Source organism: Halichoerus grypus, chromosome 4 (assembly GCF_964656455.1).
Source record: "Halichoerus grypus chromosome 4, mHalGry1.hap1.1, whole genome shotgun sequence".
NCBI classification, from domain to species: domain Eukaryota; kingdom Metazoa; phylum Chordata; class Mammalia; order Carnivora; family Phocidae; genus Halichoerus; species Halichoerus grypus.
Window position 1 is genome coordinate 114,157,384 of NC_135715.1, and position 26,779 is coordinate 114,184,162.

Here is a 26,779-nt window from a genome sequence, read left to right on the forward strand (position 1 = left end):
GATATGCTTTATTGGATTAATTGCTACCCTTTTACTAGCTTCAGACATAGCATTTATTTTAATTTCCTAATATTAAACTATATTATAGGGTTGGGATTTAAATAAAAGTTAAGGAGACTCAGGTTGTAGTTTTCATCCCTCTTTATTTACATACATGCGGGTATATTTAGTTTCTGTCTATTCTTTTGAAAGGTCTACTTGAGTATACATGAAAGCACTTGATGAGTGCCCAGCATTTACATTTGCCAACTCTTGTAATAATTTAGTTCCTAAATGTAACACAATGTCGGCATGACTTTTGTTTCTTTATTCAGTATTCCTGTCATTTTAAAGATGGTAACAATTTTTCCCCATGTATGGAAGAAATCCTTTCCAAACCACAGCTGTTTTCTAAATTCTGTTGAATATAAGAATGCCAGTGTCTATATTTTTAAGCATTGAACTGTACATAATTATATAAATAACCAAAAAAAAAAAAAACACAACTCCATGGTTTTGTTACTAATAAGGACACAGTTCATCATGTAATAATGCTAATGATTATGTGTTCTGTGCTCTCACTAGATGCTAGGTGCAATGCCCCAAATATTAAAATTCTGTCTTTAATAAGAAAATAAATTCATTTGGGTTTATCTTCTGCAATTCTCTTGTATCATTGGTTCTCAACTTTTCATATATTATGTGCAGAAACCACTCTATCAAATAATCTCTACCATACCAGAAACAGAAAGCCCACTTTTCCAAGAAAAATATATGTTCACTTCGTTCTTTTATTTCTTTAATGCAACCTACCTAGACTTCTATATATCTCAGGTTGAGAACTACCGTCTTAGAAATTGTTATGATATAATTTTACCTGTATACTATGTAGCAGGTAGGAGAAGTATATTTATCTTAAGTGTGCGATTATCTATTTAAGTAAATATACCTCTGATTGCAAGTGAACCCAAGTATACTTGCTAATATATTGCCAGTGGGCAATATATAGTATAAATGGTACCACTTTCCTCACCTGTGCCTGTAACAGACTCATTGGCATTTTCTCACAGAGCCCAGCCAGGGTGCAACATCCTTTCAACGTAGCTCTCTAAGCAGCCACCACCAGTTGATGGGAATTGGCATATGAAGCTGATTTTATTTGCCATATCTGTTTTAGAAGGCACAACTTTATAAATTGTTAAACATCCTCAGGGGCTAAAAAACTTAAACCTAAAATTCTGACATGATAGAATGAAAATTCTGTATGATGAGCCAGCTTGCTTTTGTTGCCTGTATTCTGTCTGATCTCCAAAAGAACTGAAGGGATTCCAAAAAGCCAGGGAGGGAGCAATGCTTGCTGTAAAAAGAGAATACTCAATTGGAACCCAGTACTGAAGATTTGAGCCTTCTGAGTAAATTTTGCATAGGAATTCTATCCTAATAAAAGAGTCACAATCTTTTACCTAAGTTGGTTGACCAAGGCTGTTTTTACAATAATGGCTGATCAAGGGCAAAGAGATTGCAATGTTATCCTGTTACAGACTTGATGAAGCTAAGCATGATTGTGGTATCACAGCACTTACTATTGTTATCACTCCCATTTTAAAAGAATCAAAATCCCATTCACTTAATTCACTAGAGTTAAGGCTCTTTTGCTCTCCCAGTGAGAATGTTGAGATAAGGAAGAGTTTTCGTTCCTGTCCTGAGGAAGTTTCAGTAAGGTAACAGAAACATTTATAGGGTAACAAATTTTCTGGTGAATATAGCAATGCAATACACAACTAATAAATCATTGAACATTACACCAAAAACCAATGATGTACTGTATGTTGGCTTATTGAATTTAAATTTTAAAAAAATAGCAATGCATTTAAATTATAAGAAAATATGCCATATAGATTATAATTTGCTATTGTAACCCTGTTCTTAAAAAATTCAAATCCGACAAGATAATAACATCACCATTTCCGTAGAGGCTGTCAATCTTGACGTTTCATATTATAAATACTGTTAGAATGGCTAATGTGAGTACATACTGATTCAGCTCCCCATCCTTCCTCAACCGATAAGAAGTAAACAAGCATAACGAGCAGTTATTGAGAACCTTTGGTCAACTGAGGGAGAATAATGTGTATTTTTTCCATCAAAGTTTACTGTAGAGTACAGAACTTTTTTTTTAATTGCGTAGAGTCACAGCTTCTATTTGCAAACTTCTATTTCCAGATGCCTTCCCTTCCTCGGTTCTTCCTTTCCTTCCCTCCCCCCCATGCCAACACAAAAGAATTGAGAGTACTAACGGAATTTTTGTCTGTCTTTCACATTAGATGCAACTCCAGTAGTACCTTCACGGGCAGCAACTCCAAGATCCGTAAGAAATAAGTCGCATGAAGGAATTACAAATTCTGTAATGCCTGAATGTAAGAATCCTTTCAAGTTAATGATTGGATCATCAAATGCCATGGGAAGGCTATATGTACAAGAATTGCCTGGAAGCCAGCAACAAGAACTCCACCCTGTCTACCCCCGGCAGAGATTGGGCAGCAGTGAACACGGACAGAAATCTCCATTCCGTGGTAGCCACGGAGGCCTGCCCAGCCCAGCATCGTCAGGTTCCCAGATATATGGAGATGGCTCAATCTCTCCAAGGACTGACCCACTCGGAAGCCCAGATGTTTTCACAAGAAGTAATCCTGGTTTCCATGGAGCTCCCAATTCTAGTCCTATTCATTTGAATAGGACTCCTCTTTCTCCACCTTCAGTAATGCTACATGGTTCTCCTATACAGTCATCCTGTGCAATGGCTGGAAGGACTAATATACCTCTTTCCCCAACCTTGACTACAAAGAGTCCAGTAATGAAAAAACCAATGTGTAATTTTTCAACTAATATGGAAATACCACGAGCAATGTTCCACCACAAACCACCCCAAGGCCCACCTCCCCCTCCTCCACCTTCTTGTGCTCTTCAGAAAAAGCCATTAACATCCGAGAAAGATCCACTTGGCATTCTTGACCCTATTCCTAGTAAACCGGTGAATCAGAACCCTGTTATCATTAATCCAACTAGTTTCCATTCAAATGTCCACTCTCAGGTACCTGTGATGAATGTAAGCATGCCTCCTGCTGTTGTTCCTTTGCCAAGTAATCTCCCTTTGCCAACCGTAAAACCTGGTCATATGAATCATGGGAGTCACATACAAAGAGTTCAGCATTCAGCTTCAACCTCCCTGTCCCCTTCTCCAGTGACATCCCCAGTGCACATGATGGGGACTGGAATTGGAAGGATTGAGGCATCGCCCCAAAGATCACGCTCATCTTCCACATCATCAGATCACGGAAATTTCATGATGCCACCTCTAGGACCCCAGGCCACTTGTAGTGGTATTAAGGTTCCACCCAGGTCACCAAGGTCAACGATAGGGTCCCCAAGGCCATCAATGCCATCAAGCCCTTCTACCAAGTCCGATGGACATCATCAGTACAAGGATATCCCTAACCCATTAATTGCTGGAATGAGTAATGTACTAAGTACCCCAAGCAGTGCAGGTTTTCCTACTGCATCTGCCGGAAGTGGTTCTGTAAAGAGTCAGCCTGGTTTGCTGGGAATGCCTTTAAATCAGATCTTGAACCAGCACAATGCTGCCTCCTTTCCAGCAAGTAGTTTACTCTCAGCAGCAGCCAAAGCACAGCTAGCAAATCAAAACAAACTTGCTGGTAACAACTGCAGCAGCAGTAGCAATTCTGGAGCTGTCGCTGGCAGTAGCAACACTGAAGGACATAGCACTTTAAACACCATGTTCCCTCCTACTGCCAACATGCTTCTCCCGACAGGGGAAGGGCAAAGTGGCCGAGCAGCACTAAGAGATAAGCTGATGTCTCAGCAAAAAGACTCATTGCGGAAAAGAAAACAGCCACCTACCACAGTGTTGAGTTTGCTCAGACAGTCTCAAATGGATAGTTCTGCAGTTCCTAAGCCTGGACCCGACTTGCTGAGAAAGCAGGGTCAGGGTTCCTTTCCCATCAGTTCAATGTCTCAGTTACTACAGTCTATGAGTTGTCAAAGCTCTCACTTGAGTAGCAATAGTACCCCGGGTTGTGGGGGCTCAAATACTGCTTTGCCTTGCTCTGCTAACCAGCTGCATTTTACAGAGCCCAGTATGAACTCCAGTGCTCTTCAGAACTCACTGACACAGAACATACCTTTGAGAGGGGAAGCCGTGCACTGCCACAGTGCAAACACTAACTTTGTCCACAGTAACAGCCCAGTCCCAAACCACCATCTTGCAGGTTTAATAAATCAGATTCAGGCTAGCGGGAACTGTGGGATGCTCAGTCAGTCGGGCGTGGCTTTAGGAAACTCATTACATCCCAATCCACCTCAGTCAAGAATCTCAACGTCCTCCACTCCAGTGATACCAAACAGCATTGTTAGCAGCTATAATCAAACAAGTTCTGAAGCAGGTATGGTTTTACTAGAGAAAAGTACCCCAAGGTACTAAACTTTTCTACGTTTTTTTAAAATTTGTACCAAAATATTTATTATGATAAGAAATGATCCTTTCCCCGTTGTGAAATTGTCATCATTTCTTTAGTATTTATAACTTTATTTACAGAATGCTAGGGATTTGTCTATTAGAAAAAAAGAACAACCAAGGGGATTCCGTGTGTTTCCGTTATTTGTTGTCAATCTGTGTCATTTTGAATTTTGTTTGACTTTCAGTTGGTTATATAACCATTGGACTCTAAACTGCAAAAGAAGCCATAGAAGGCAGGGTTTCCCAGTTCGTGAGACATGTACTTACTTGGTCTATGCCAACATAAAAGCCGTTTCCCCTAGCTTTTGTTTGTATTCAGGTAAATGACGCTCATCTTGGAAAACCCAAAAAAGAAAAAATAAATGGATTTTTTTTTGTTCTTGCTGCTGACCAGAAATAGGTGAATGGATAGGAAAAGGTAACTAGAAGTTGTATGAAGTAGAAAGCTGCCTTCTAATGTGTTCTCTTAACCTAGTTTGCTATCCTTTATTATTATTTGTTTGAGAAAATTCAAAAATGGATATTGGCTCCTCCCTTTTAAAAAAAGGTAATAATTTAAGTTTTCTAATAAAAAAAGGCTTGAAAACCTGATTTCCAGAATTTTTGATCTTGAAATTGTTTTACAATTTTCTTGTAGAAGTTAACCATTATTTTTACCATTGACATTAAGGTTTTGAACCCAAATTTAATTATATCTCTTCGTCCACTATAATGGAGACAAATTTATTTAAAAGTAGACCCATTAGAAAGAACTGTGTTTTGTGCAATAGATTCATCAGAAATTGTTAGAAAAATCAGGAAAGAAGCACTAAAGAGGTAAATTCATTGAGACATCAGATAATCTGACCGTGAAAATACTAGAACCAATACCCAGAACCCAGCACTAATGATTTGAGAGGTTTGTAGGAAATGACAGGGAGGAAACAAAAGGTAATTGTAGAGACAGTATTACTCAGATATGAAAACAGCGGGCTCTGCAGACCAGATTGCTACTGGAAATGAGAAAACTGCTAGGCTTTTACTAATAAGCTACTGTGTAGATATGTGTAGACTGTAATATACCATCATGCTGCAAAAGCATTAGAACCAACATGTCTGTGTTGCTGATAGTAAAATCCAGTGTTTTCCTTCCTGGTGTCACTACTTAACACCTGCCCTCCTCCACAACTTGTGTTATGTTCTATGTCTGGATGTCAGTGTTTAATGAAGAACTACTCATTGACCCTCTTTTGTGAAAAAGAATATACGATGGAGAAGATAATCGAAATGATTAGTGCCTTCTTGATATTCTTAACCTAAAGAATCTCGTGAAACTATTTTGTATGTGTTTAACAGGATCCTTCTTCCAAAGGGGCTTCCAACTTTTCAATGACTCATATTCCTTTTTAACTCATTCTACACGAGTGAAAATTTAATCTTATGCTTTTAGCAGATTAAAGCCACATAAAATCCGTAACTATTTTAAGATATACCGTATTTATTAAGCATGCCTTCAGTCATTTGGATGAGACATTGTTAGTCTCCTTGTATTATATATCTTTACATAATTGATACCCCTTACCTCAACTTACTTTGTTTCAGGTCTGAGTTCATATTGCAAAGTGTATATATTTTATTAATGATGTATTTCAGTTCATCCATAATGGAAAAGACCAACACTTATTTATATTTTTGTTTCTTCTGAATGTTAAGTTTATAGACTTATTTTATATAGTCTTGGACATGTATTTTTTTGTTCCATGAACCTCTGTAAAGCGTCAGATCTGGATTGACAGTGCTGGGAGTGTCAAACACACAGGTTGAAAAATTTATTAATATGAGAAAAGTGTTAGCATAGAAACAGCTAAATGGGACAAGAATAAATGTCTAGTAATGATATGATGTGACCAATCATGTGTAAGCTAACAGAAAGCATATACTTGATGAAAATCTAGGTCAGTAAGAATTTTTAAAATATTAAACCTAATAAAATTAAATACTAATTAATGTACATAGATCTGATGTGCAGCTGGTTGTGAAAATGGGTAGATTTACTAATTAATGTATCTCTTTTGATGAGTTGAATATTGAAGAAGTCTCTAATGCCATGTTTCTTTTTGATACACAGTAAACTGTGCCAACTGAATGTACTGTCATTATAATTGCTCAGCCTAAATATTTATTTACACTGACATTTATTCATCCATCAAATAAGTACCAAGGCTAGGCATGCAGAGTGAGCCAGCAGATGACAATCACAGCTATCCCTGTAAGTTCAGCTAGGTATTCCTAGCATACCAGTAAGACATCAGAAGAAAAATGCATTTTACTCTTAAAATGTTGCTCGTAGCTATCGAGTACTTATTATGTGCCAGATGATTTACCTATATTACTTCTAATTTGTGTAGTTTCCCAAAGTATAAGGTATTATTGCCCCCATTTTAGAGATGAGTAACTGAGCATCGGAGAACTTAAATAACTGTCCGAGATTATGCATAACTGAATTAAGATTTGAACTCAGGTTCATCTGATCCTAAAATCCATTTTCTTCCCAGCTGTACAAGTTCTTCATCTAAAACATTTAGTAGTCAAAAATGCTGTTTTCACTTGCAAAATCTTTAAAAATGCCCAACAGGTCATGAATTAAAGCACATCAGTGCGTGTTAAAAGCCACATTTGTAAACTTTTGATGCACTTTTAGACAAAAGTCAGTTATTTTTGCCTTCTCTCTGGACTCTGATATCATAGTATATAATGATTAGGATATTTATGTCAACACAGATGAAATGTCCAAACTTATCAAGAGAACTGCCCCTCGTTTGTGAATCACATTTGGTGACCTTTATTTTAATGAATTTGTATCACCTCACTTAATCGGATAAGAATGTGTTTCCTAGTGAGTGACGTGTCAGTAGATCTTTGAAGGAAGCAACTATGTAGATATGAGTTCTGCCCTTCCGAGCATGATAACACAGTGCAGGGGGGAGAAGAGCCCCACAGGAACATGGTCCTACTCTTCTCTATGGTAACGGAGCCTGGACAGAACTCAAGTGACCTGCTCAATCCAGTGCCTTTTCCACTCTCCTAAGCAGCTCAAAAATGTTACAGTAAGACCTCGATTAAGAGAAGAAATCACTTGCTCTGAGAACACTTAATTTGATTGGTAATTTATTTTCAGACACTTCTTTAAAAATTTTTTTCTATTATAAACAACCCAAATACTGATTTTTTTTTAGGCCTATATGTGAATTCTAAAATGTATTACATCTCAAATATGGGAATGGGAGGCAGAGGTAGTAAAAAAAATCAGATAAAAGATATAAAATGCTTAGAAAATATTTCTAAAATTAAAGACTATACAAGACTTTATTAATTCTATTTGGTGTTTTGAAATTGCCTTCCCATGAAAGCTCTCTGAGCACTTTGCTTGTAACGTTTACAGGTTTCTATTAACTTTTTGGATATCAAATTACAAGTAAAGTTTAATATTTCCATGTAACAGATTTAGAAAATGACCAGTAGGATACTTGCTGACATTCCTCAAGTTGTAAAGCAAAGCTCTGGTGGATCTGGCAACCAAACCCCAAAGTTCCTGATTCTCAGTCCAAACATTCAAACTGCTGAATGCAGGTATGTTCTGAAATCCAACAGTAGTGTACGTTTAAAGCAACTTTCCCTTTATGAAGAGAGCCAAGTTTCAGCATTTAAGTGGTTCCAGCATGTGTCCTGTGGTGTTTGGTTTAGGGAGGAATCCAAGAGCAAGTACCCTTGCTTGGCAAATTTTATCAGGCCCGTGCCGCCTGCCTGCTGGCCAGAGAACAAAACCACACGTGCCAGGAACCTCGGCCTCTGCAGAGGACCTAGTCTTGTCAGTGTCCATGTGGCCTGGGGTTTTTTACAATTTTCAAAGAAGAAAAAAGATTTAGACTACTCTGCTCACCAATTTAATAACTGAACCTTACCTTCTCCATTGTGATAATCATGAAATACAACTTTTTCACTTTGAAAGCCCTTTTATATTCTCTTATTTTTTCTAATAAAAAAATATTTAATCAACTCTTCTAAACACATGCGAATAGAATCCTCTGAAGAGGCAGAGTATGAGTTTGTACCAGAAGAGAAAATAATTCAAACATTGATTTGCCTTAACTCTTAGAGATACATGGACTAACAAGAATATAAATAAACCTATGAGTAAATGTATGTTCATGGATATTTATACATATTTTTTAAAAACTCTGGAAAAGAAAGAGTTTTTCTTTCAGCACAAAATACATTTGATTGAAACTCAGTACAGCCATTGATATGGTAGGTATAAGAAAATGAAATAGAGACCACAAAAGAACACCTTGGGTAAAAGACTGCAAAGTAATGAGCTTGGTTTTTTGTTCTATGTGTTTATTTATTCTCAGAACATGCCAGTAAAAAAATAAATAAATAAAGGGACATTGTCATTCCCTACATTTGAAGTTACAGGTGCAAAAAGATTATGGGATAAAAATGCTCAAGAATGGATTGTACTATATAAGTTAGCCGTCTCAGGATACAGGAAGTTTGTGTAGAAATAATTTTCTAGTCTTATAGAGACTAATGTAGAGGGAAGAAGGGCAAAGGCTCCTTTAAGGTTGTGGCTGAATTAATAATAGTTGCTATTAAAAGTATTTCCACCCCAAATTTTTAAATGCTTAGATTTTATCCCTCATCTGATGCACAAGGCTTCTAGGTTCAAAGTTGCCTTCTGCTCTGTTTTTTAACCAAATACCAAAACTCTATTAAATTCTTGATTGTGTGATAAAAATCTATGTCTGTTCTTTCAGTTAAGTTTTCGCAAAATGAGCCATTTCTTCTTTGCTGTAAGATATTTTAACAACAATGTCTTGCTGTTTAAGAAGGTTTCCGATTATCAGGGTAGCACCACTTGTTTTGTTTACATATTCCAGGTTTAATGTTTTCTTGTGTACAAAAGAAGGAGTTAAAATACGTTTGACTTTAGACATTGAGTCTGTATAATCAAAGGTGAAGACAGAACTCAGAGTGGTGTGATATGTTTGCTGATTCAATGATCTATTTTGTACCTTTCAAAAAATAAATTGTCCCAGTGTGCAAATTGGGAGAATTTTATTCCATTGCAATACACTGAACTCACTTATGAAGTCACTAGAAATCCTTGAGTTCTCTAGGACATGCCTAAGCTACTATTTACTAAAATCAAGTGGTCTGAAAACATTGACGCAGCTTTAAAAGTACCCAAATTCTAGGCAGTAAATGTTAACTCTACAAGAATTTGACTCATTAAAATTATGCTTAAAAATATTTCTGTGGCATCATCAAAAGAGATTTAATTTCCACATGCATATAGTACTAGATAAATCATAAGAGTTCTTCCTTTATAGGAACTCATATCAAAACAACATTAATGCCAATCAAGTAAAGAGTAGAGTAAAAATTATTTTGTAAGAACTATACTTCTTGAAAATTCAAAGTAACAACTCACCTTCTTACAGATTAAAAATGGAACTAAACACAGAAGTCTGAAGGAGTTGCTGAGATACTCCTGGGGGAGAGCTGCTCCAGGAAATTTCAGAGTGTCTGTCCAAGACCCATGGGTACAGGTATAAGGGAGCATATTTATCATGGAGACCCTAGAGCAGGACTCTTGTGCTGCAACTCCACAGGGACACCTCTCACACTAGAGAGCCTAATAAACATGCTTCCTGGAGCACAACTCCATAGACCATTCCCCACAAAGTTGAGCAACTCAGAGGCCTGGTTCTAAGGCAGTGTTTTTCAACCTTTTGGTACTTCTTCCTACAGTGAGAAATTAAGTTGCATTATAATCCACTAGAGATATGTTTTTAATGTATAACAAAAGTCTCTTTAAAAAAACTCTTATCATATGTGATATACTCTGAGCTTTTTGATCCCATTCTGTCTTACCCTATCTTATTCTTTTTCTCTAAGACAGTCATGACCCACTGAAATGATTTTATCACCCACTAATGGAACATGACCCAGCACTCATATATAACATTTTGCACAAAATAATACCCTAGTTATACAATGTATTCTTTTATTTTTTGATTTCATTTATCAAAATATAATGGGGCATACTAAATTGGTTTTGCAGCCCCAGATAGGCCTAAACTGTCTTAGAATATTCCTGAGGTAATTAACTCAGCAAATATTTATTGAGCACCTAGTATGTGCTAAGCACTATTTTAGCACTATAAAGATAAGGTAGTATATAATGGAAGAATACAAACTTAACTGTATTTATAACTCAGAAACTCAGTTTGCTCTGCTCATTAAACAAAACAAGGAGATAGAAGTTCTGAATGGAATATTGAAGCATTTTAACTGACTCTACCCCCATATTCAAAGAGCAGAAATCCCACCAAGCAAGGGGATTTAACCTAATTTCTCAATATTTGTTTCCTTACAATATTTTTTAAAATGTGATAGAAAGCATTTGTAAGAAAACCCAAAACTTTGTTACTTGAGTAAACAATGGAAAATCTCAAGCATTTTTGCAAGTAACAGTTTTCAGAGTGATTCTATGTGTTAAGAGAGGAAACAGACATGATCAGTAGCAAAAAAAAAAAAAAAAAAAAAATTCACATCGCTCTCTTTTTTTTTTGTCTGACTCCATTACCACCACAAGACTGATGTTGATGATGACTCAAACATATTCCAGTATTCAAGCTGCATCCCTTCCACTGGTTTTCCACCTTCCCAGCAGCTTCGTCCTGTTAAGGGTAGAGAACATTTCCTTAGATGCTGCATTCAATCTCCTCCCCCTCTTCCCCTTCTCTGAGTGCTTTGGTTTGGGGTCCCTCCCTCCTTCCTTTTAGGGAACAAATAGCCACTAGTCCCTAGGTCTTCCTGCCTACTTCTGGTAAGGGAATGCTAAGAATTTACATCAGGATCCAAAGCATGAGGATAGAAATTGATGTGTTTTTGTAAATACATATACCATGCCATTAAAATAATGTCTTGTTGGAAGATCTAGACTTCTCATACAAGTTATCTTTTTATTTCTTTAAAATCAATCCTTTAAATATAGAGAAAATTTTACTATTTCCATGGGATTGAAAAGTGAATTACATTTATTAGACTCACTAGGGCATGATGTTTTCTCTTGCTTCTACAAGCATTCGTTTTTATTAAGGATTACCATTGACCTTGTTTGCATTTAAAGTACAACTGTCAAAGCAAATGATAAAGGTCAAATGGTGAAGGTGTATCTTTTATATGACTCGTTTCTTAGTTCTTGAATTTTTTTATGGATAAAAATCAGTATTTGGGCATATTAACTTAGAATTTGGGCATATTCACTTAGAAAAAGTTTTCTAACATAAAGTAATATTTATTCTAAATTGGAAATATAGATCAAACTGGTATAATGACATTTTTAAAACACCTTATTTGTCCATTTGTCATCTCTGTGCACATACAAAGATGTGTACAACAATATTAACACTTAAGAACCAACCATAGAAGAGTTTAGCATAATATAAACAATGACTTTTCTTAAAGAATATCAGTGACAAAGAAGAGAAATAAATCTAAAGGGGTAGATATTACCTTTGTCTTAAAAGACAAATTTTTTTTAAATGAGGCAGAAAAAAATCTTAAGAATGAAACTAGTAATCGTAGGAAAATATCCTTTAAAAATCCTAAAAAAAAAATTAACTGGTGCTATTTCGGTATGTACGGACACATATACACTCACACACATCATAAATTACATGTGTGGACAAAGAGTACTCTTTATATCCAGGGATCTACCCCACTGGGCAAGCTACCACTGTCGTTTCCTGATTGTCCTGGTTTATCTCAATCTCTGATTGGGTGTCTAGGCACGTGATCTCACACCAAAAGTTTATTTGGATGGCTTTCGAGTCTTATCTCTGATTTCATTAAAAGCAACAGAGACAATGAGAAAGAGAAATTATGCCAGTTCATGTTGCTGCTGGCTGGTGTAAAATAATCACTTTTTTTCCAATTAAAGGACTTCTCCAGCTTACTAACTTGTTCCAGGCTCCAGCTGCCTTTTAGTTGTTTAACTACTAAATGTTTAGTGAATAGTTTGCTTAAAAAGAAAAAAAAAAACTTAGCAACTGTCCCTTTCATTAGTTTAAGCACAAAACATCTTGGCTGGAAAAAAAAAAAAAAATCAGCTTTAAGAAAACCTTTTTCCCCACAAGCTTCAAGAGACCATATGGTTTTTGTGCAGAACTATGAAGTAGTTTTGCCAGAGAGTGCCTATTCAAGATTAAGTGGTTCAGAAATAAGCAAGCTCCAATTTGCTTCAGATATAAAAATTCAAGGTCCTCTTTGGATGACCCCAAGCATTACTGAGTGACTTGAAGATCTCAGAGTACTTGGAGATGGACCTTTTCCTGTGTAAGGGGATTTTAACTCTCTGGAACACACGAGAGTCTAAAGTAACTTGTCCTCCTCTAATCATCTCCTTTCCTGTCCCTTATCTCCTGGCTTTGGACCAATACTGGAGAATCAGTTTTCACTTTCTCCACAAATGGGTGGTATGCTCTTCCTTACTTCCCATACATATATGCTACACACACAGCATCGAAAGCTCTGATTTCTAGAACTTGAATGCAGGTTTTACAATCTTAATAGATTCATTCAACCAACATTTTTGGAATGCCAACTGCGTGTTAGAGACCATGTTAGGTCTTGGAAATAAGAAGTGATCCTTGCCTTTAATGGTTTAGAAAGATGATTTTAAATTTTTGTGCTGCTTTTTTAAGGCAGCAGGTTTAACCATGGTGGGAAGGTAGGGGTGTGTGGAAAGGCAGCCTACAATATTTTCAGTCACATTTCTTTGTTTTCAGGATAAAAATCTCCATGCACTTTATTATCGCCTTGTCTTTTTTTCTAATGACCTTATTTCTAGTTGGAAGCCCTTTCTATCTCCTTTTCTACTCTCAAATCCCGGATCAAATGTTACCACTTGTTTAGTTTACTTTAACACCTCCAGTTATATACCTGTTAAATCTCTTAGCATATTGCATTATAGTTACACTAGCTATATGAACAGAGCTTTAAAATTTCCTGATTCATATAAGCTCTCAAAAGGTGTGTATTTGAGAGAGGAAAAAGAAAGACAGGGAGATTTGTGCGTTTATCACTTTTCCTAAACTTTGATTTCCTGCAAGAAAAGGGCAGCATGCTGTTTTTGTTGTTGTTGTTTTGTATCACCATTTCTATCCTTTTGTTCAGCAGAGCATTCATGTTTGTTGTTGAAAATTAGAGAAAATAAAAAACAGGCCTTGATTTACATATTACCCTTAAGAAGCTTGTGGTGTTCACCACCTTCTTGTTTGTAATATAAAAATACACACAGAGTAACCATATTTCTTTATTGTCATTCCTCACGAATATTTATAGATGGAGAGCTTTTAGAATAATGTCCCCAAATGTCTACTTTCTTGCATCCTAAATATGGATGCTTCTCTCTTATAAAAAAAGACAAAAATATTAATAACAGAGACCTCTAAGGAAACCCTACCTCTATGAAGCCTTGCTAGAGTATTTTGGGAAAATTTGTGCTCTGACTGTGGTTAAAGGAATGGTGATCTATACATTTAAATATGTCACTGTTGGTTAACAGATAGGAAAAAAGGCCACAGATAGCGATTACCAGTAAATAAGAGTTGTTATTAGCTTGTTTAAAAAGATGGTTTCCAAATGCAAATAAAGCATAGTGCCTATTTATGGAAATAGCAGCAAACTTTCAGAAGCAATGAAATGTTCAAGGTGTTGATTGTTTTACTACAAATGTGAATTAACATTTAAAGAATTGTACACCATATGCCTACTTCAGCTTTCGAAGTGTTCTTACTCTACTCTGTGAACATAGTCATTGTTTCATGATAATATTTTATAAATATTTATATATTTTTAAACAGAGGTTTTTTTTTTTTTTTAATCTCATTCTTTAAATGAAACACTGAGAACTTAAAAAAACAGACATGACAGCTGGGAAAAATTGCAAAGTCGTACAATATAGAGATATTCTAGAAGGTGTGTTGCATATACATACTTACTACTTACTACTATTACTACATCACCACTACTAACTACAACTACTAATGTAAATAATAATGCTGACAATGATAGCTCTTTTATTTGTATAGACTTTTACACATTACAAGCCTTTCACTTACCTATCTTTGATTCTCACAACAATCATGCCAATCACACCAGTTTTTCCTGAGGAAAAATTCAAAGGTAGCAAAGTATCATATGCAGGAAGATGTTCACCCCTGTGTTATATATAACAATGAAAACATGAAAATATAAATGCCAAACTTCATCAGAATGGTTCAATAAGTATAATCAGTCCATATGATACGAGGTTAAAAAGATTAATACAAATGTCTGTATATCAAAATGGAAAAATTCTGGTGTTATTCTGTTAGAAGAAAACAAGAGGAATATAAAATTATATTTGTGGTACTACTACGACTATGGAAACATTTCTGTATATTTGTATTTGGACAGGCCTCAATGATAACATGGTCAAATATAAAGTTTCTTAGGGCATAGCACAGCAGTACAGTGTTTGAACTACTTTAGAGTTTCAATAACACTGGTGTTGTTCATTATATCATATACGTGTTTAATATAAAATTAAATGCATAAGCCTGTAACAGTATTTGCTGAATGCATATATTACATAATGCATCTCTTTAGGGAAAGAGCTTTTATTAGAAAAAACGATTGTAGGTTCCTTTTCAACAGAACGTGATTCTCCCACTCCATCCCTTGTGCATCTGGATCACCAGGGGTGATTTCAAAGAATACTACTGCTCAGGCTGTACCCCAGGAGATGAGTTTTCAGCTGGTCTGGGATAGGGCCCAGGCATGGTTTTTGTTTGTTTGTTTGTTTGTTTGTTTCAAGTTCTCCAGGTAGTAATTCTATTGTGCAGCTTGGATTGAGAACAGCTAAAACGATTATAATCCTAAGCAACTGAAAGTTTATGTGTTTAAATGTTAAGTTCCTTGAGTTTTCATCTCTAGCGTAAGACTTTCAAGATTAAGAATGCTATTTGGATGGTAGCATTTGGTCTGATTTAAGGAATCCTAAGTACAGAGTATCTTTATGCTATCAGAGTGACGAAGATTAAGAAATAATGATAAAATACAGTGTTGGTGAGAAATGAGCACTGCTATACACTGTTTATAAAAATGTAAATGGAATGTGCATTGATCAGCTTCACTCTAGGGCAGTTTGACAATATGTATCCAAAGCTCTAAAAATATATAAAACCCTTTTATCTCTGGAATTCCATTTCTAAGAATTTATCCTTAGAAAATAATTGAGCATATTGGCGAAGATGAGTTAATAAGAATGTTTATCATAGTGTTGCTTACAATAGTAATTGTAATTTGATTATAAACAACCAAATATCCACAACTGTGGATTGATTAAATTTTGGTATATTGATACATGATAATAGTAAAATGGCTCTGAAGTTAACACAAGTTAACGTGGAAAGATATTCAAAACATATTGATAAAGGAAAAAAGTTACAAAACAACATGATTCCATTTTTGTTAAAATGTGTAATATGTGTATATATGTCTGCATGTGTATAAACATACAGGTGGGAAAAGCTTGAGGAACTACGCACTAACAGTAATAGTTATCTCCATAGGTATTTTTTATTTTCTGTTTTGTACTCTCATGCATATTCCAGTTATTTTTTTTCACTAAAAGCAAGTGGTAATATTATAAATCAAGACCAAAAACATTTTCTTAAATAAAAAATATATTTTGAAAAATAAAGCCTTGTTACCTTTATCTAGCCAATTGAATGAACTACAACACAGATTCCCCTATCCTCACTTTGTCCAGCTTGTGAAGAACAAGCTATTTGTTAGTTAGAAAGTTATTTCTTTGTATTTTTTTAATATTTCTAAACTTCTTCAATATACGTATTTTCCAAGCTGATTAGGAAGTATAATGTTAGACTTAAGTTTTATTAACAGATTCCGACTCACCTCTGATTATAATTAACCTGATGTAAATCCTCAAAGATGACACGTCAGGAGTTAATTGAAATGTATCTTAATGTATCTTTATGGGGTCATCTTCCTTAACACCCACAATTAATAAGTGGTTTGGTTTGTTTCCTTCTTCATTCCAGGCGGTTCAGGATCGTCGTCCTCCATAGCCATAGCCGGAACCAGCCACCCCGCCATCACCAAGACAACATCTGTTCTTCAGGATGGTGTCATAGTTACCACCGCAGCTGGAAACCCACTGCAGAGTCAGCTGCCTATTGGGAGTGACTTTCCTTATGTTGGCCAGGAGCACGCACTTCATTTTCCATCCAACAGCACTTCAAACAACCATCTTCCACACCCCTTGAACCCCAGCCTCCTCAGTCCTCTACCTATCTCTTTGCCAGTGAATCAACAGCATCTCCTAAGCCAGAATCTATTAAATATCCTCCAGCCTTCACCAGGAGAAGGCAAGTCTGAGATCAACCTCCACCCTTTAGGTTTTCTCAACCCGAATGTAAACGCTGCTTTAGCTTTCCTCTCTGGTGACATGGACGGGCAGGTATTGCAGCCCGTTCACTTTCAGCTCTTAGCGGCCCTGCTTCAGAACCAAGCCCAAGCAGCTGCCATGCTTCCCCTGCCATCTTTCAATCTGACCATCTCAGATCTCTTGCAACAGCAAAATACCCCTTTACCCTCATTAACACAGATGACAGCCCCACCAGACTGTTTGCCAAGCAATCAGTCCGAGAGCAGCCGAGCTGAGACCCTTTTAGCCAGCCCCCTGGGGAACCCTTTACCAAGCTTTGCAGGCAGTGACACTACTTTTAACCCCCTGTTCCTCCCAGCTGTCACTGGGGCCTCAGGATTAATGGCCTTGAATCCCCAGCTGTTGGGAGGTGTCCTGAACTCAGCATCGGCCAACACCACTAATCATCCAGAGGTTTCCATAGCAACTTCCTCCCAGGCAACCACTACCACAACCACTACATCATCAGCAGTGGCAGCACTGACTGTCTCAACACTTGGTGGGACAGCAGTGGTGTCAATGGCAGAAACATTGCTGAATGTATCTAATAATGCTGGGAGTACACCTGGTCCCGCTAAACTCAACAGTAACTCTGTGGTGCCACAGCTACTTAACCCTCTACTGGGGACAGGTCTGCTTGGTAAGTTAAATTGTTTCACAAATTTTTACAAAAGAAACGTTTTTCTAATTCTATTTTCTCCTCCTTTAAAAACTCCATTTTGTCACACTATTTTTTAAAAATGCTTTTGGTATGTCACAGCTTGCTTAAGGAACTAAATATAATAACACCCCCACACATCCATAGTTATACAAACACAAAAATGACTTTTTTCCTTTTCCCCTACTCTAGCAGTACTAAATATCACCTTAATCTGCTTTCTCTGATCTTCTAATTCTGATGCCACTTAAACCTAACCTACCTATCATTCTCTTAAGCCAAGTAGAGTCTTATTTTTCAAACAATAAAGCACAGGTCCATCTTAAAAATAACTTTTATTTGAACTTTAGTTGGTGTGGCATCACAGGGTTGGTATGAGCAGCTGCACTGTGGATGGAAACAGCTTGAGGAAGTGTTTTGTCCAGGTGATCCCTAATAAACAAAACGAAATGCTTATCCAGCAAAATAAGAAACAAGGCATAAAAACATTCAAAGATAAACTCTGCCCAAGTTCAAGGAAACAGACAGTCTCAATAGCTGCGGTTAGATTGCCTCAGAGAGTGTAATTCTTTAGAACTTTGTGGCTTACAAGCAAAATCCTTCATGTAGAGTATTCTATCACCAAAAGGTTAGAAAATAATGTCAAGTATGTCCAACTGACTCATGCAGGCAACTATAATATTAAGTACCGAGATGGTGTCCATAAAGTCTGGAAACAGGCAAATATACATGATATTGCCACAAGGGCATCTTCAGTACATAAAAACTAATAATAATATATTTCTTGAGTTTATGGACACCTTTATAATACAGTTTACTAACTTTATGGTTTACTAGTTGCTATAGTTTATAAGCTCGATTTGGCATTGAAATCAACAGTTAAATAATTTAAAAAGCATTACAGATTTACATATTTCAAGTTACGAGACAATTTCAATGACATCATCTTCAAGAGCATTTCAGTGTAATTTCCAAACAAGTTAAACGTGAGTTCTGAATATAAACGTAGTCATTAACTAATCCCGTCTGTATAACATTTATTTTAATGATTACAATGAATTCTTTTGTATTGTTAGCTTTCGTTACAATTTTAATTTTAGGTGACCAACCTTTTACTTAAAAACAAAATATGTATTTCTAGGCCAAATCTGATTTTATTTGGTGGTATTTATTGATGACTGTGGCTTGAGAACTAAATTTTGTAAATAAGGCCTATTCAGACCCATTCATTTTAATAATTTGCTCAAAGACTTATGATTACTAAAACATTTTAGGACTAATTTCAACCTTTAGTTTCAAGTGCTCTAGAAAAAATAATTTCAAGGAATTATATAACACTGAAGCTCAACATATAGGGATTGGCTAATGGATAGAGCAAAGACTAAGTAGTGTCTCCAGGATATAAAATTAGAAAAACTGATTATGAAAGACAAAATTAAGTAATAAAACTCCTCTTTATTTACCACTTAGGAAGACCTTGAGGAGAAAAAGAGAAAAGAATGACCACATCAGGTCTAGTTTTCAGTTTTTGTTGCAGGAATCCTCAGGTGCAAAGATAGGCATAGGATCTCCAACGAGTCACATTGACTTACATTTTATGTCTTTCAAACTATAGGTGACATGTCCTCAATAAACAATACTTTGAATAACCATCAACTGACTCATCTGCAGTCGCTGTTAAACAACAATCAGATGTTTCCTCCAAATCAGCAGCAGCAACAGCAACTTCTTCAGGGGTACCAGAACCTGCAGGCATTTCAAGGACAGCCCACAATTCCTTGTGCGGCTAACAGTAACCCCATGGCTTGTCTGTTTCAGAACTTTCAGGTACTCTCCTTCGCTGGGTTCCTCGAATAGCAAATAATGTCTAGGTCTGTTGAAACACTTAATTGGGGAGAAGAGAAGAGACGGGAGAAGGAGGTCATGTGTCCTCTCACCTCCATTTACTATTATTTCCCGATAATGAATATTGTTCAACATTCTAGTCTTTTCATGAAGGTTATTTTATTTTGTCTGAGGTATCTCTGTGGTCCTTTCAGAGCTGATAGTAAAAACTGATCGTAGGATCCTCTTAAACCCTTTCGTGGTTTCCATCGCTCTCCTGATTGAAATCCGTATCTCTCACCTGCTGGCTCGGCCTCAGTCACCAGCCCCAGCCCTTACCACCCACCCTGGCTTCCACTACTTAGTCTTTCTTTAGTTCTACAAGCTGAATACATTCCTGATAGATTAAGGAGATGAAAAGAGTAACACTTAATAAATAAAAAAAGAAAATATACAAGTATTTTTTAAATAGCCTTGAGGTAGAGAAGGTTCTTTCAGTAAGGCACAAAATCAAGAAGTCAAAAAGAAGTAATAGGGTTGAATATTTAAAACTTTAACATCTCTGTATGATAAGGGTATTGTAAATGAACTTAAAGACAAGTGGCACCTGGCAGAAAAATACTTGCATAATAATGGCAAATAATTGACATCCATTATAGAAAAAAAGCTCCTACAAATCAGGAAAAAAAAGGTAATTGATTAAAAAAATGAGCAATAGATCTGAACAGAAAATTCACAGAAAATGAAAAATAAATTATTAATGAACATATGAAAAGAGTAATCAGAGTTATACAGATTACAACACTAATGTGTCCATCAGATTGATTGATATCCCTTACTGACAGTAGTGTGGAGAAATGGATTCTTTTAGATACATTGTTGGTCTGATTGTATGCTGATACAGTTCTTTTGGAGGTTAATTTGATAGTTTATCAGGTTTTTAAATATACATATCTTTTGATGCAGAAGTCCAGCCTCTTTGTATCTATTTTTAGAGAAATCTTCCAATGTGAACAAAAGGGCACATGCTAGAATGTTCATTACATATGATGTGTGGCAGCAAAAATTAGAAACCTCTTAAGTGTCCATCAGTCTGTAAATAGTTAAATATATTATGATATATCTGTCTTTCTAGTAGTTTAAAAGGTCTAGGTAGATTTACATAACTGATACGGAAAGATCCACAAGAATGCAAGACTTTAATACTGTGATATTATAGAACAGTACTAAAATACTATACCATTTATGTGAAAGAAGAAAGGAGAGAAAACTAGATATATACCTACATACCTTAATGTATTAAACATAAGTGTCTGCAAGGATGCACTCCAGCACTGATTATTTCTGAGAAAGGAAATGGAATTGGGAGTGGGATGGGAAAGTCAGGTTTGGGTGGGGAGTAGTGGTAAATAACATTTTTATCTTTTTTGACAATGAGAAAATACTCAGATACATCTTATGTAATAAAATAATTTAGAAGGGAGGAGGAAGTGCCCAGCCATGTCACTGAGAATTTCAAGCAAGTAGATAAAGCCTGAAGAGAATCCCCTAGATTTGGGACATCACCACTAACAGGTAGAATTCAGTTTTTGTGTAGTAGTAGGAGCACAAGACAGATTGCAATGGATGGAAGGATAAAAAGGTTAGGAATTAAAGAGTGTGGATTACTCTCAAAAACTTAACTATGAAGAACATAAGAGTAAAAGGGTGGTGCCCCAAGGCAGATGTAGGTTGAAGCAAACTTTTAAAATATGGAAGCTATGCACATGTTGTATGCTAAAGGAAAGAGCCCCCCCCCCAAAAAAGTGGAAAAGATTGAACATAATGAAGAGAAGGGATGACAGATGAGGCAAAATCCCTGAGGAGTGCCTTGGGATCCAGAGCATAAATGGAGGACTTACCCTCAGAAAGCCGAAGAGACCCCTCTTACACTGGGAGGCAGGGCAGGATTTGGGGCATGTATAGCTGCAGAGAAGTATGTGCTGTGAGGGGGTAGGGAGTAGCAGAGTATAAGAACTACGAGAATTCTTAACCTATCAACTCCATTTTCTCTGTTAAGTAAGGTTATCCACTAAGAATAGTGCTGGAGATGGTGGAGCAGCCAGCTGGAAGGAGTGGATAAAGATTTGAATAGTTGTGAAGGAGAATATTACCTAACTAGAGGATCATCAGATTGATGGAAACAATAAGCCCCCTGCTGTAGTTGAAAGCCTTAAGTTCCTAGACAGATACTCAGCATTCTCACTGTGTCTAAAGATAGCAGGCAGTTAAATTGATCCCAGATTGAGATTTTATCTGGTAGGTGTGGACAGTGGGAGAATAACAAGAGAGTGGTTGATGTGCTGATGGATCCCAGGTTCTGGTTTAGTGGGAAAGGATGCGAAGACAAGAAGGGAGAAATCACTGAGGAGAAAATCCAAAGTAGCAATGATCTGGAGCAGCAATTTTTAGGTGGGGTTGGTGCAATTAGAATAACCTTAGGGACTTTTTCAAACTGCACTCATCCTTCCTGTCCTGAGCATTGATATTCTTACCTGCTGGGCATTCCCTCCCTGCCTCTCTTCCCAGTTAAGAATCACTTCTATAGAGAGCCATTGTCACTGCTGACAGCATGGGGGTGTCCCCCAGTCAGTAGCCTGGTAAGGTTAAAGAGTAGGTGTCACTATTCTATCTGAACTCTTCAAAAATACAGTGTTGTATCAGAAATATTTTATCATTAAGAGTGTATATATATATATAGAGAGAGAGAGAGAGAATTTTCTTTTGGCTTATGTTGTATTTCAGTAGAAATATCAGTGACTTAGAACTCCTTTTCAAAATTTGGTTCCCTTTGTAATTTGAGGAGTGCTGGTGACTGACTTGTTTCTCTCTTTGATTTCCAATATTGTAAAACCTGCAATGACACTTAAATATGTGGAGTCATGGGGCACCTGGGTGGCTCAGTCTGTTAAGTGGCCGCCTTTGACTCAGGTCATGATCTCAGGGTCCTGAGATTGAGCCCTGCATCGGGCTCCCTGCTCAGTGGGGAGTCTGCTTCTCCCTCTCCCTCTGTGTGTGTGTGCGCTCTCTCTCTCTCTCTCTCAAATAAATAAATATTTTTTAAAAATATGTGGAGTCATTACCTGAAAGCAGTTTGTGTACAACCACCTCAACTTTAACTTTTCTAGAGAATGTTTGGTAATGATGAGTTCTTTATTTTTTATCTATCTATCTATTTTAGAAATATATCATTTATTTGTATTTATTAAAAAGATTTATTTTAGAGAGAAAAGAGAGAGTGCATGAGCAGGGGGAGGGGCAGAAGGAGAAGGAGAGAAGCAGACTCCCCACTGAGTGCAGAGCCCTGACCAGGGGCTTGATCCCAAGACCCCGAGATCACCACCTGAGCCAAAACCAAGAATCCGACACTCAACTGACTGAGCCGCCCAGGTGCCCCAATGATGAATTCTTTAAAAAAAATCTGTGAAATGATTTCAACCAAAGAAACTACCCAAATATAATCAAGACACAAACTTTTCCATGCAGAGTGACTTTTTATTTCATTTTGAGCCTTGTCCTTTCTTTATATTTCTCTCCTTGCTACATTTGTTTGCCTTTTGGTAAATCTTAAAATTATGGTCTTTCTTTTTGAGGTCTTTAAAAACTTTTCTCTCTCTCTCACTGCTTCCTGTCTGTTTCTTCAAGGTGAGAATGCAGGAAGATGCAGCTCTCCTAAACAAAAGAATAAGCACTCAGCCGGGGCTCACGGCACTTCCTGAGAATCCAAACACTACACTTCCACCTTTCCAAGATACATCTTGTGAGTTGCAACCGAGGATTGACCCATCTCTTGGTCAGCAGGTGAAGGATGGCCTCGTTGTGGGTGGCCAAGGTGATGCTTCTGTAGATGCCATTTACAAAGCAGTTGTGGATGCAGCCAGCAAAGGAATGCAGGTTGTCATCACCACTGCAGTCAACAGTACAACTCAGATCAGCCCCATTCCAGCTCTGAGTGCCATGAGTGCCTTCACTGCCTCGATTGGTGACCCATTAAGTCTCCCCAGTGCTGTCAGTGCGGTCATTCATGGACGAAACATGGGCAGTGTCGATCATGACGGTAGGCTGAGGAATGCAAGAGGGGCTCGGCTGCCCAGGAATCTGGACCATGGGAAAAACTCAAATGAAGGAGATGGGTTTGAATATTTCAAGTCAGCAAGTTGCCACACATCCAAAAAACAGTGGGATGGGGAGCAAAGCCCTGGAGGGGAGCGAAACAGGTGGAAGTGTGAGGAATTTTTAGACCATCCAGGCCATATCCACAGTAGTCCTTGTCACGAGAGGTCCAACAATGTCTCTACACTGCCATTTCTGCCTGGGGAACAGCACCCAGTACTGTTACCACCAAGAAACTGTCAAGGGGATAAAATTCTGGAGGAAAATTTCAGGTATAATAACTACAAAAGAACTATGATGAGTTTTAAGGAGAGACTAGAGAACACTGTGGAAAGATGCGCACACATTAATGGGAACAGACCTCGACAGAGTCGGGGCTTTGGAGAGCTGCTGAGCACCACAAGGCAAGACCTGGTCCTAGAGGAACAGTCTCCAAGCTCCTCAAATAGTTTGGAAAGTTCTCTAGTCAAAGACTACATCCATTACAATGGAGACTTTAATGCCAAAAGCATTAATGGGTGTGTGCCTAGCCCTTCAGATGCTAAAAGCATTAGTAGTGAAGATGACCTAAGGAATCCAGATTCCCCTTCTTCAAATGAGTTGATACATTATAGGCCAAGGACGTTCAACGTTGGCGACTTGGTCTGGGGCCAAATCAAAGGACTTACTTCTTGGCCTGGAAAATTAGTAAGAGAAGACGACGTTCACAATTCATGTCAACAAAGCCCCGAGGAAGGGAAGGTATACCAATCTTTATCCATTGTCAAATACTAACCTTTGTTCAGATATCAATTGTTATTTTTTGTTGTCATCACTTTGGATTCTTTGGATTTGAAATTAGGATTCTTCATGACTCATTGAGGTCTCACAAACTTCTGGAGCATAAAATGAAGAGGGGATGGTTATAGTCACCAAAATGTCATATCAAGGGGTGAGTTGTGAAGCCTTTGTAGATCCCACTAGGGCCTCTAACCCAGGAACCAGATTTCCCGAATTTTGTTAATTCTGCCTTCCTTCCCTGCATGTACCTAACTCTTCATTCCATACACAGAGGATGAAGGCAAGTGGCAAGGACTGGGAAAAAATCTGGTGGCCTTTGGAGTCCGGGAGTGTGGCAGAGATAGGGTAACAGGAAGTGCTGGGGGATGGCATCACACGGGACACACAGAACTGAGGAGAGGGTAAAACCCAGTGCAACTGCAGCCGTTTCTGGAAGCAGCCGGTGACGTCTGTGTTCAGAATGGTGTCTCCTTTCAGGAAAAGTTCTGGGCCTTTATAACATATGGAAACATTTAACCCCGCAGTCTGGTTCTACTTAACACAATCTGATCATATAAATTAAATGAAAACTTCTCCATGAGACTACCATTCAATTTAGAAGAAATTAGTAGGGGTCTTCTGGGTTCCCCCCCTCCCCCACAATTGGTAGAATTGGTTCACTAGGCGAGAAATATGCAGAATGTTTGAAGCAGATAGAAAAATTTATATCTGACCAGGACGAGATAACTATGCACATTCTCCACATATGATGAGGAAACAATTTTTCATCTCCTTAGGAAATAAAAATTACTCTTACAAATATATATTATTCTCTTAAAGAGTATATTACATAAAGCTATTTCAACTCTGTTCATACCTCCACTGGCACTTAGGTTTAATGGCAGGAAACCAAAAACATTTTTGCCAGCACAATAAAAAGATTGTCTTTCTCCAAATGACCAGGAGGTCCTTAAACCCGTTGCTTATAATGCCTAATATATACTTGTCAGGATACGCTCTGGGCATAGTGTTTCTACGTTTGATAAGAAAATGAATTCCATACCCCTATTCACAAAACATTTTATTCTCTAATCTCTCTGAGACCAGACAAAACATTCTTTAGGTTGATAAACCTAAATATTTTTGACAGTTTATTCAAAAAGTAATTAGAAACAGCAAAATTGGGCTTTTATGATATAAATGGACTGCTCCAAATATAAGATGTAGACACTGAACTATTTTACAATTTTTGTGCAAATGAAACCAAGTCTTTTTTAAGTGCCATTTTACAATAAGCTTAACAAAAGAAAAGATTATGGCCTCCCTTTCCTGGAATCATTCTTCCTATCTTAAATGCCTTGTCTAAATATCTTTTTATGTCCTCAGGAGAATAAAGGCATGTACTTTTAACACATTTCACATTAAACAATGGTCCTAATCTTCTGATTAGTCTGTGTTTGCAAACTCCTGGAATTGAGTTACTCACTGATGTTTGGGGAGATACACTTTTAAAAAAATCATTATCTGAGAGTCCAAGAAACATTTATTTTGCTTCATTTAAATAAGCAACTGGTTTTCACTCACTATACAATAATAAGTGTTTTAAAAAATCCAGATTCTTCTTCCTTATTGGAGGCAATAGATGAATTCCTAACAGGGAACATAAAATTGTTTCTATCAACTCAAATATTCCCCTCACCACCCCCCACCATCTGACATTGTAATTTTGCATTCTGACAGCCTTAGTATCAAAACCTTGATATCCTGACACACTAAAAATATTTTTAGTAATTCAAAAAAAATAATTTAAAGCACACAATTAGAGGTGCAAAACTGAAAACATATAATAAAATATTAATGATAACACATGAAATATTTAGCTATCATTAAAAAGGAAGGTATAACAGCCTTAAAAGCTCTAGGGCACTTAACATTTTTAAAAAACCTCTGGTCTTCCCAGGACCTACCTCACTTTTGCACATTAAAAAAACAAAACAAAGTACTATTTCACAAGCACTCTTTTTTCTTCTATAGTTCACAAAACAAAGGAAGGGCTTCCTCATACCTTATTTAATGATGCCCAGCAAGCCAAGCAGTTTTCTCAATTTAGAAGACCAGAAAAGGTGAAATTTCAAACACAAGTCTGTCTGACTTCAAGCCAGATGGCCTTTGCTTGATGTCTTGGTAATCCTGGTTCATCAAGAAAAAATTAAACTATATTCAATATCTGTGTAAGACAAAGCATGGTCTTTTTGAAAAGATATCCAGTAATACATTTTTAAAATTTGTACTCTCAGTCCGGTGAACAAACTAGTCATGATGTAAATTT

At 37.0% G+C, this 26,779-nt stretch overlaps 1 protein-coding gene across 4 annotated transcripts in view; it reads left to right on the forward strand.

Annotated features, from left to right (window-relative positions):
• MBD5 (methyl-CpG binding domain protein 5) overlaps nt 1-26,779 on the forward strand; it is a 437,846-nt gene that overhangs the window by 389,290 nt on the left and 21,777 nt on the right. For 3 of the 4 annotated variants that reach the window (XM_078070760.1, XM_036064765.2, XM_036064768.2), the window contains 4 exons: nt 2,304-4,439; nt 16,672-17,697; nt 19,331-19,542; nt 23,224-24,432. In XM_078070760.1, coding sequence (XP_077926886.1) covers nt 2,304-4,439; nt 16,672-17,697; nt 19,331-19,542; nt 23,224-24,432 — 4,583 coding nt within the window. Of the gene's footprint in view, nt 1-2,303; nt 4,440-16,671; nt 17,698-19,330; nt 19,543-23,223; nt 24,433-24,532; nt 24,623-26,779 lie in introns of all 4 variants that reach the window. The other variant, XR_013447132.1, reaches the window with a different exon arrangement.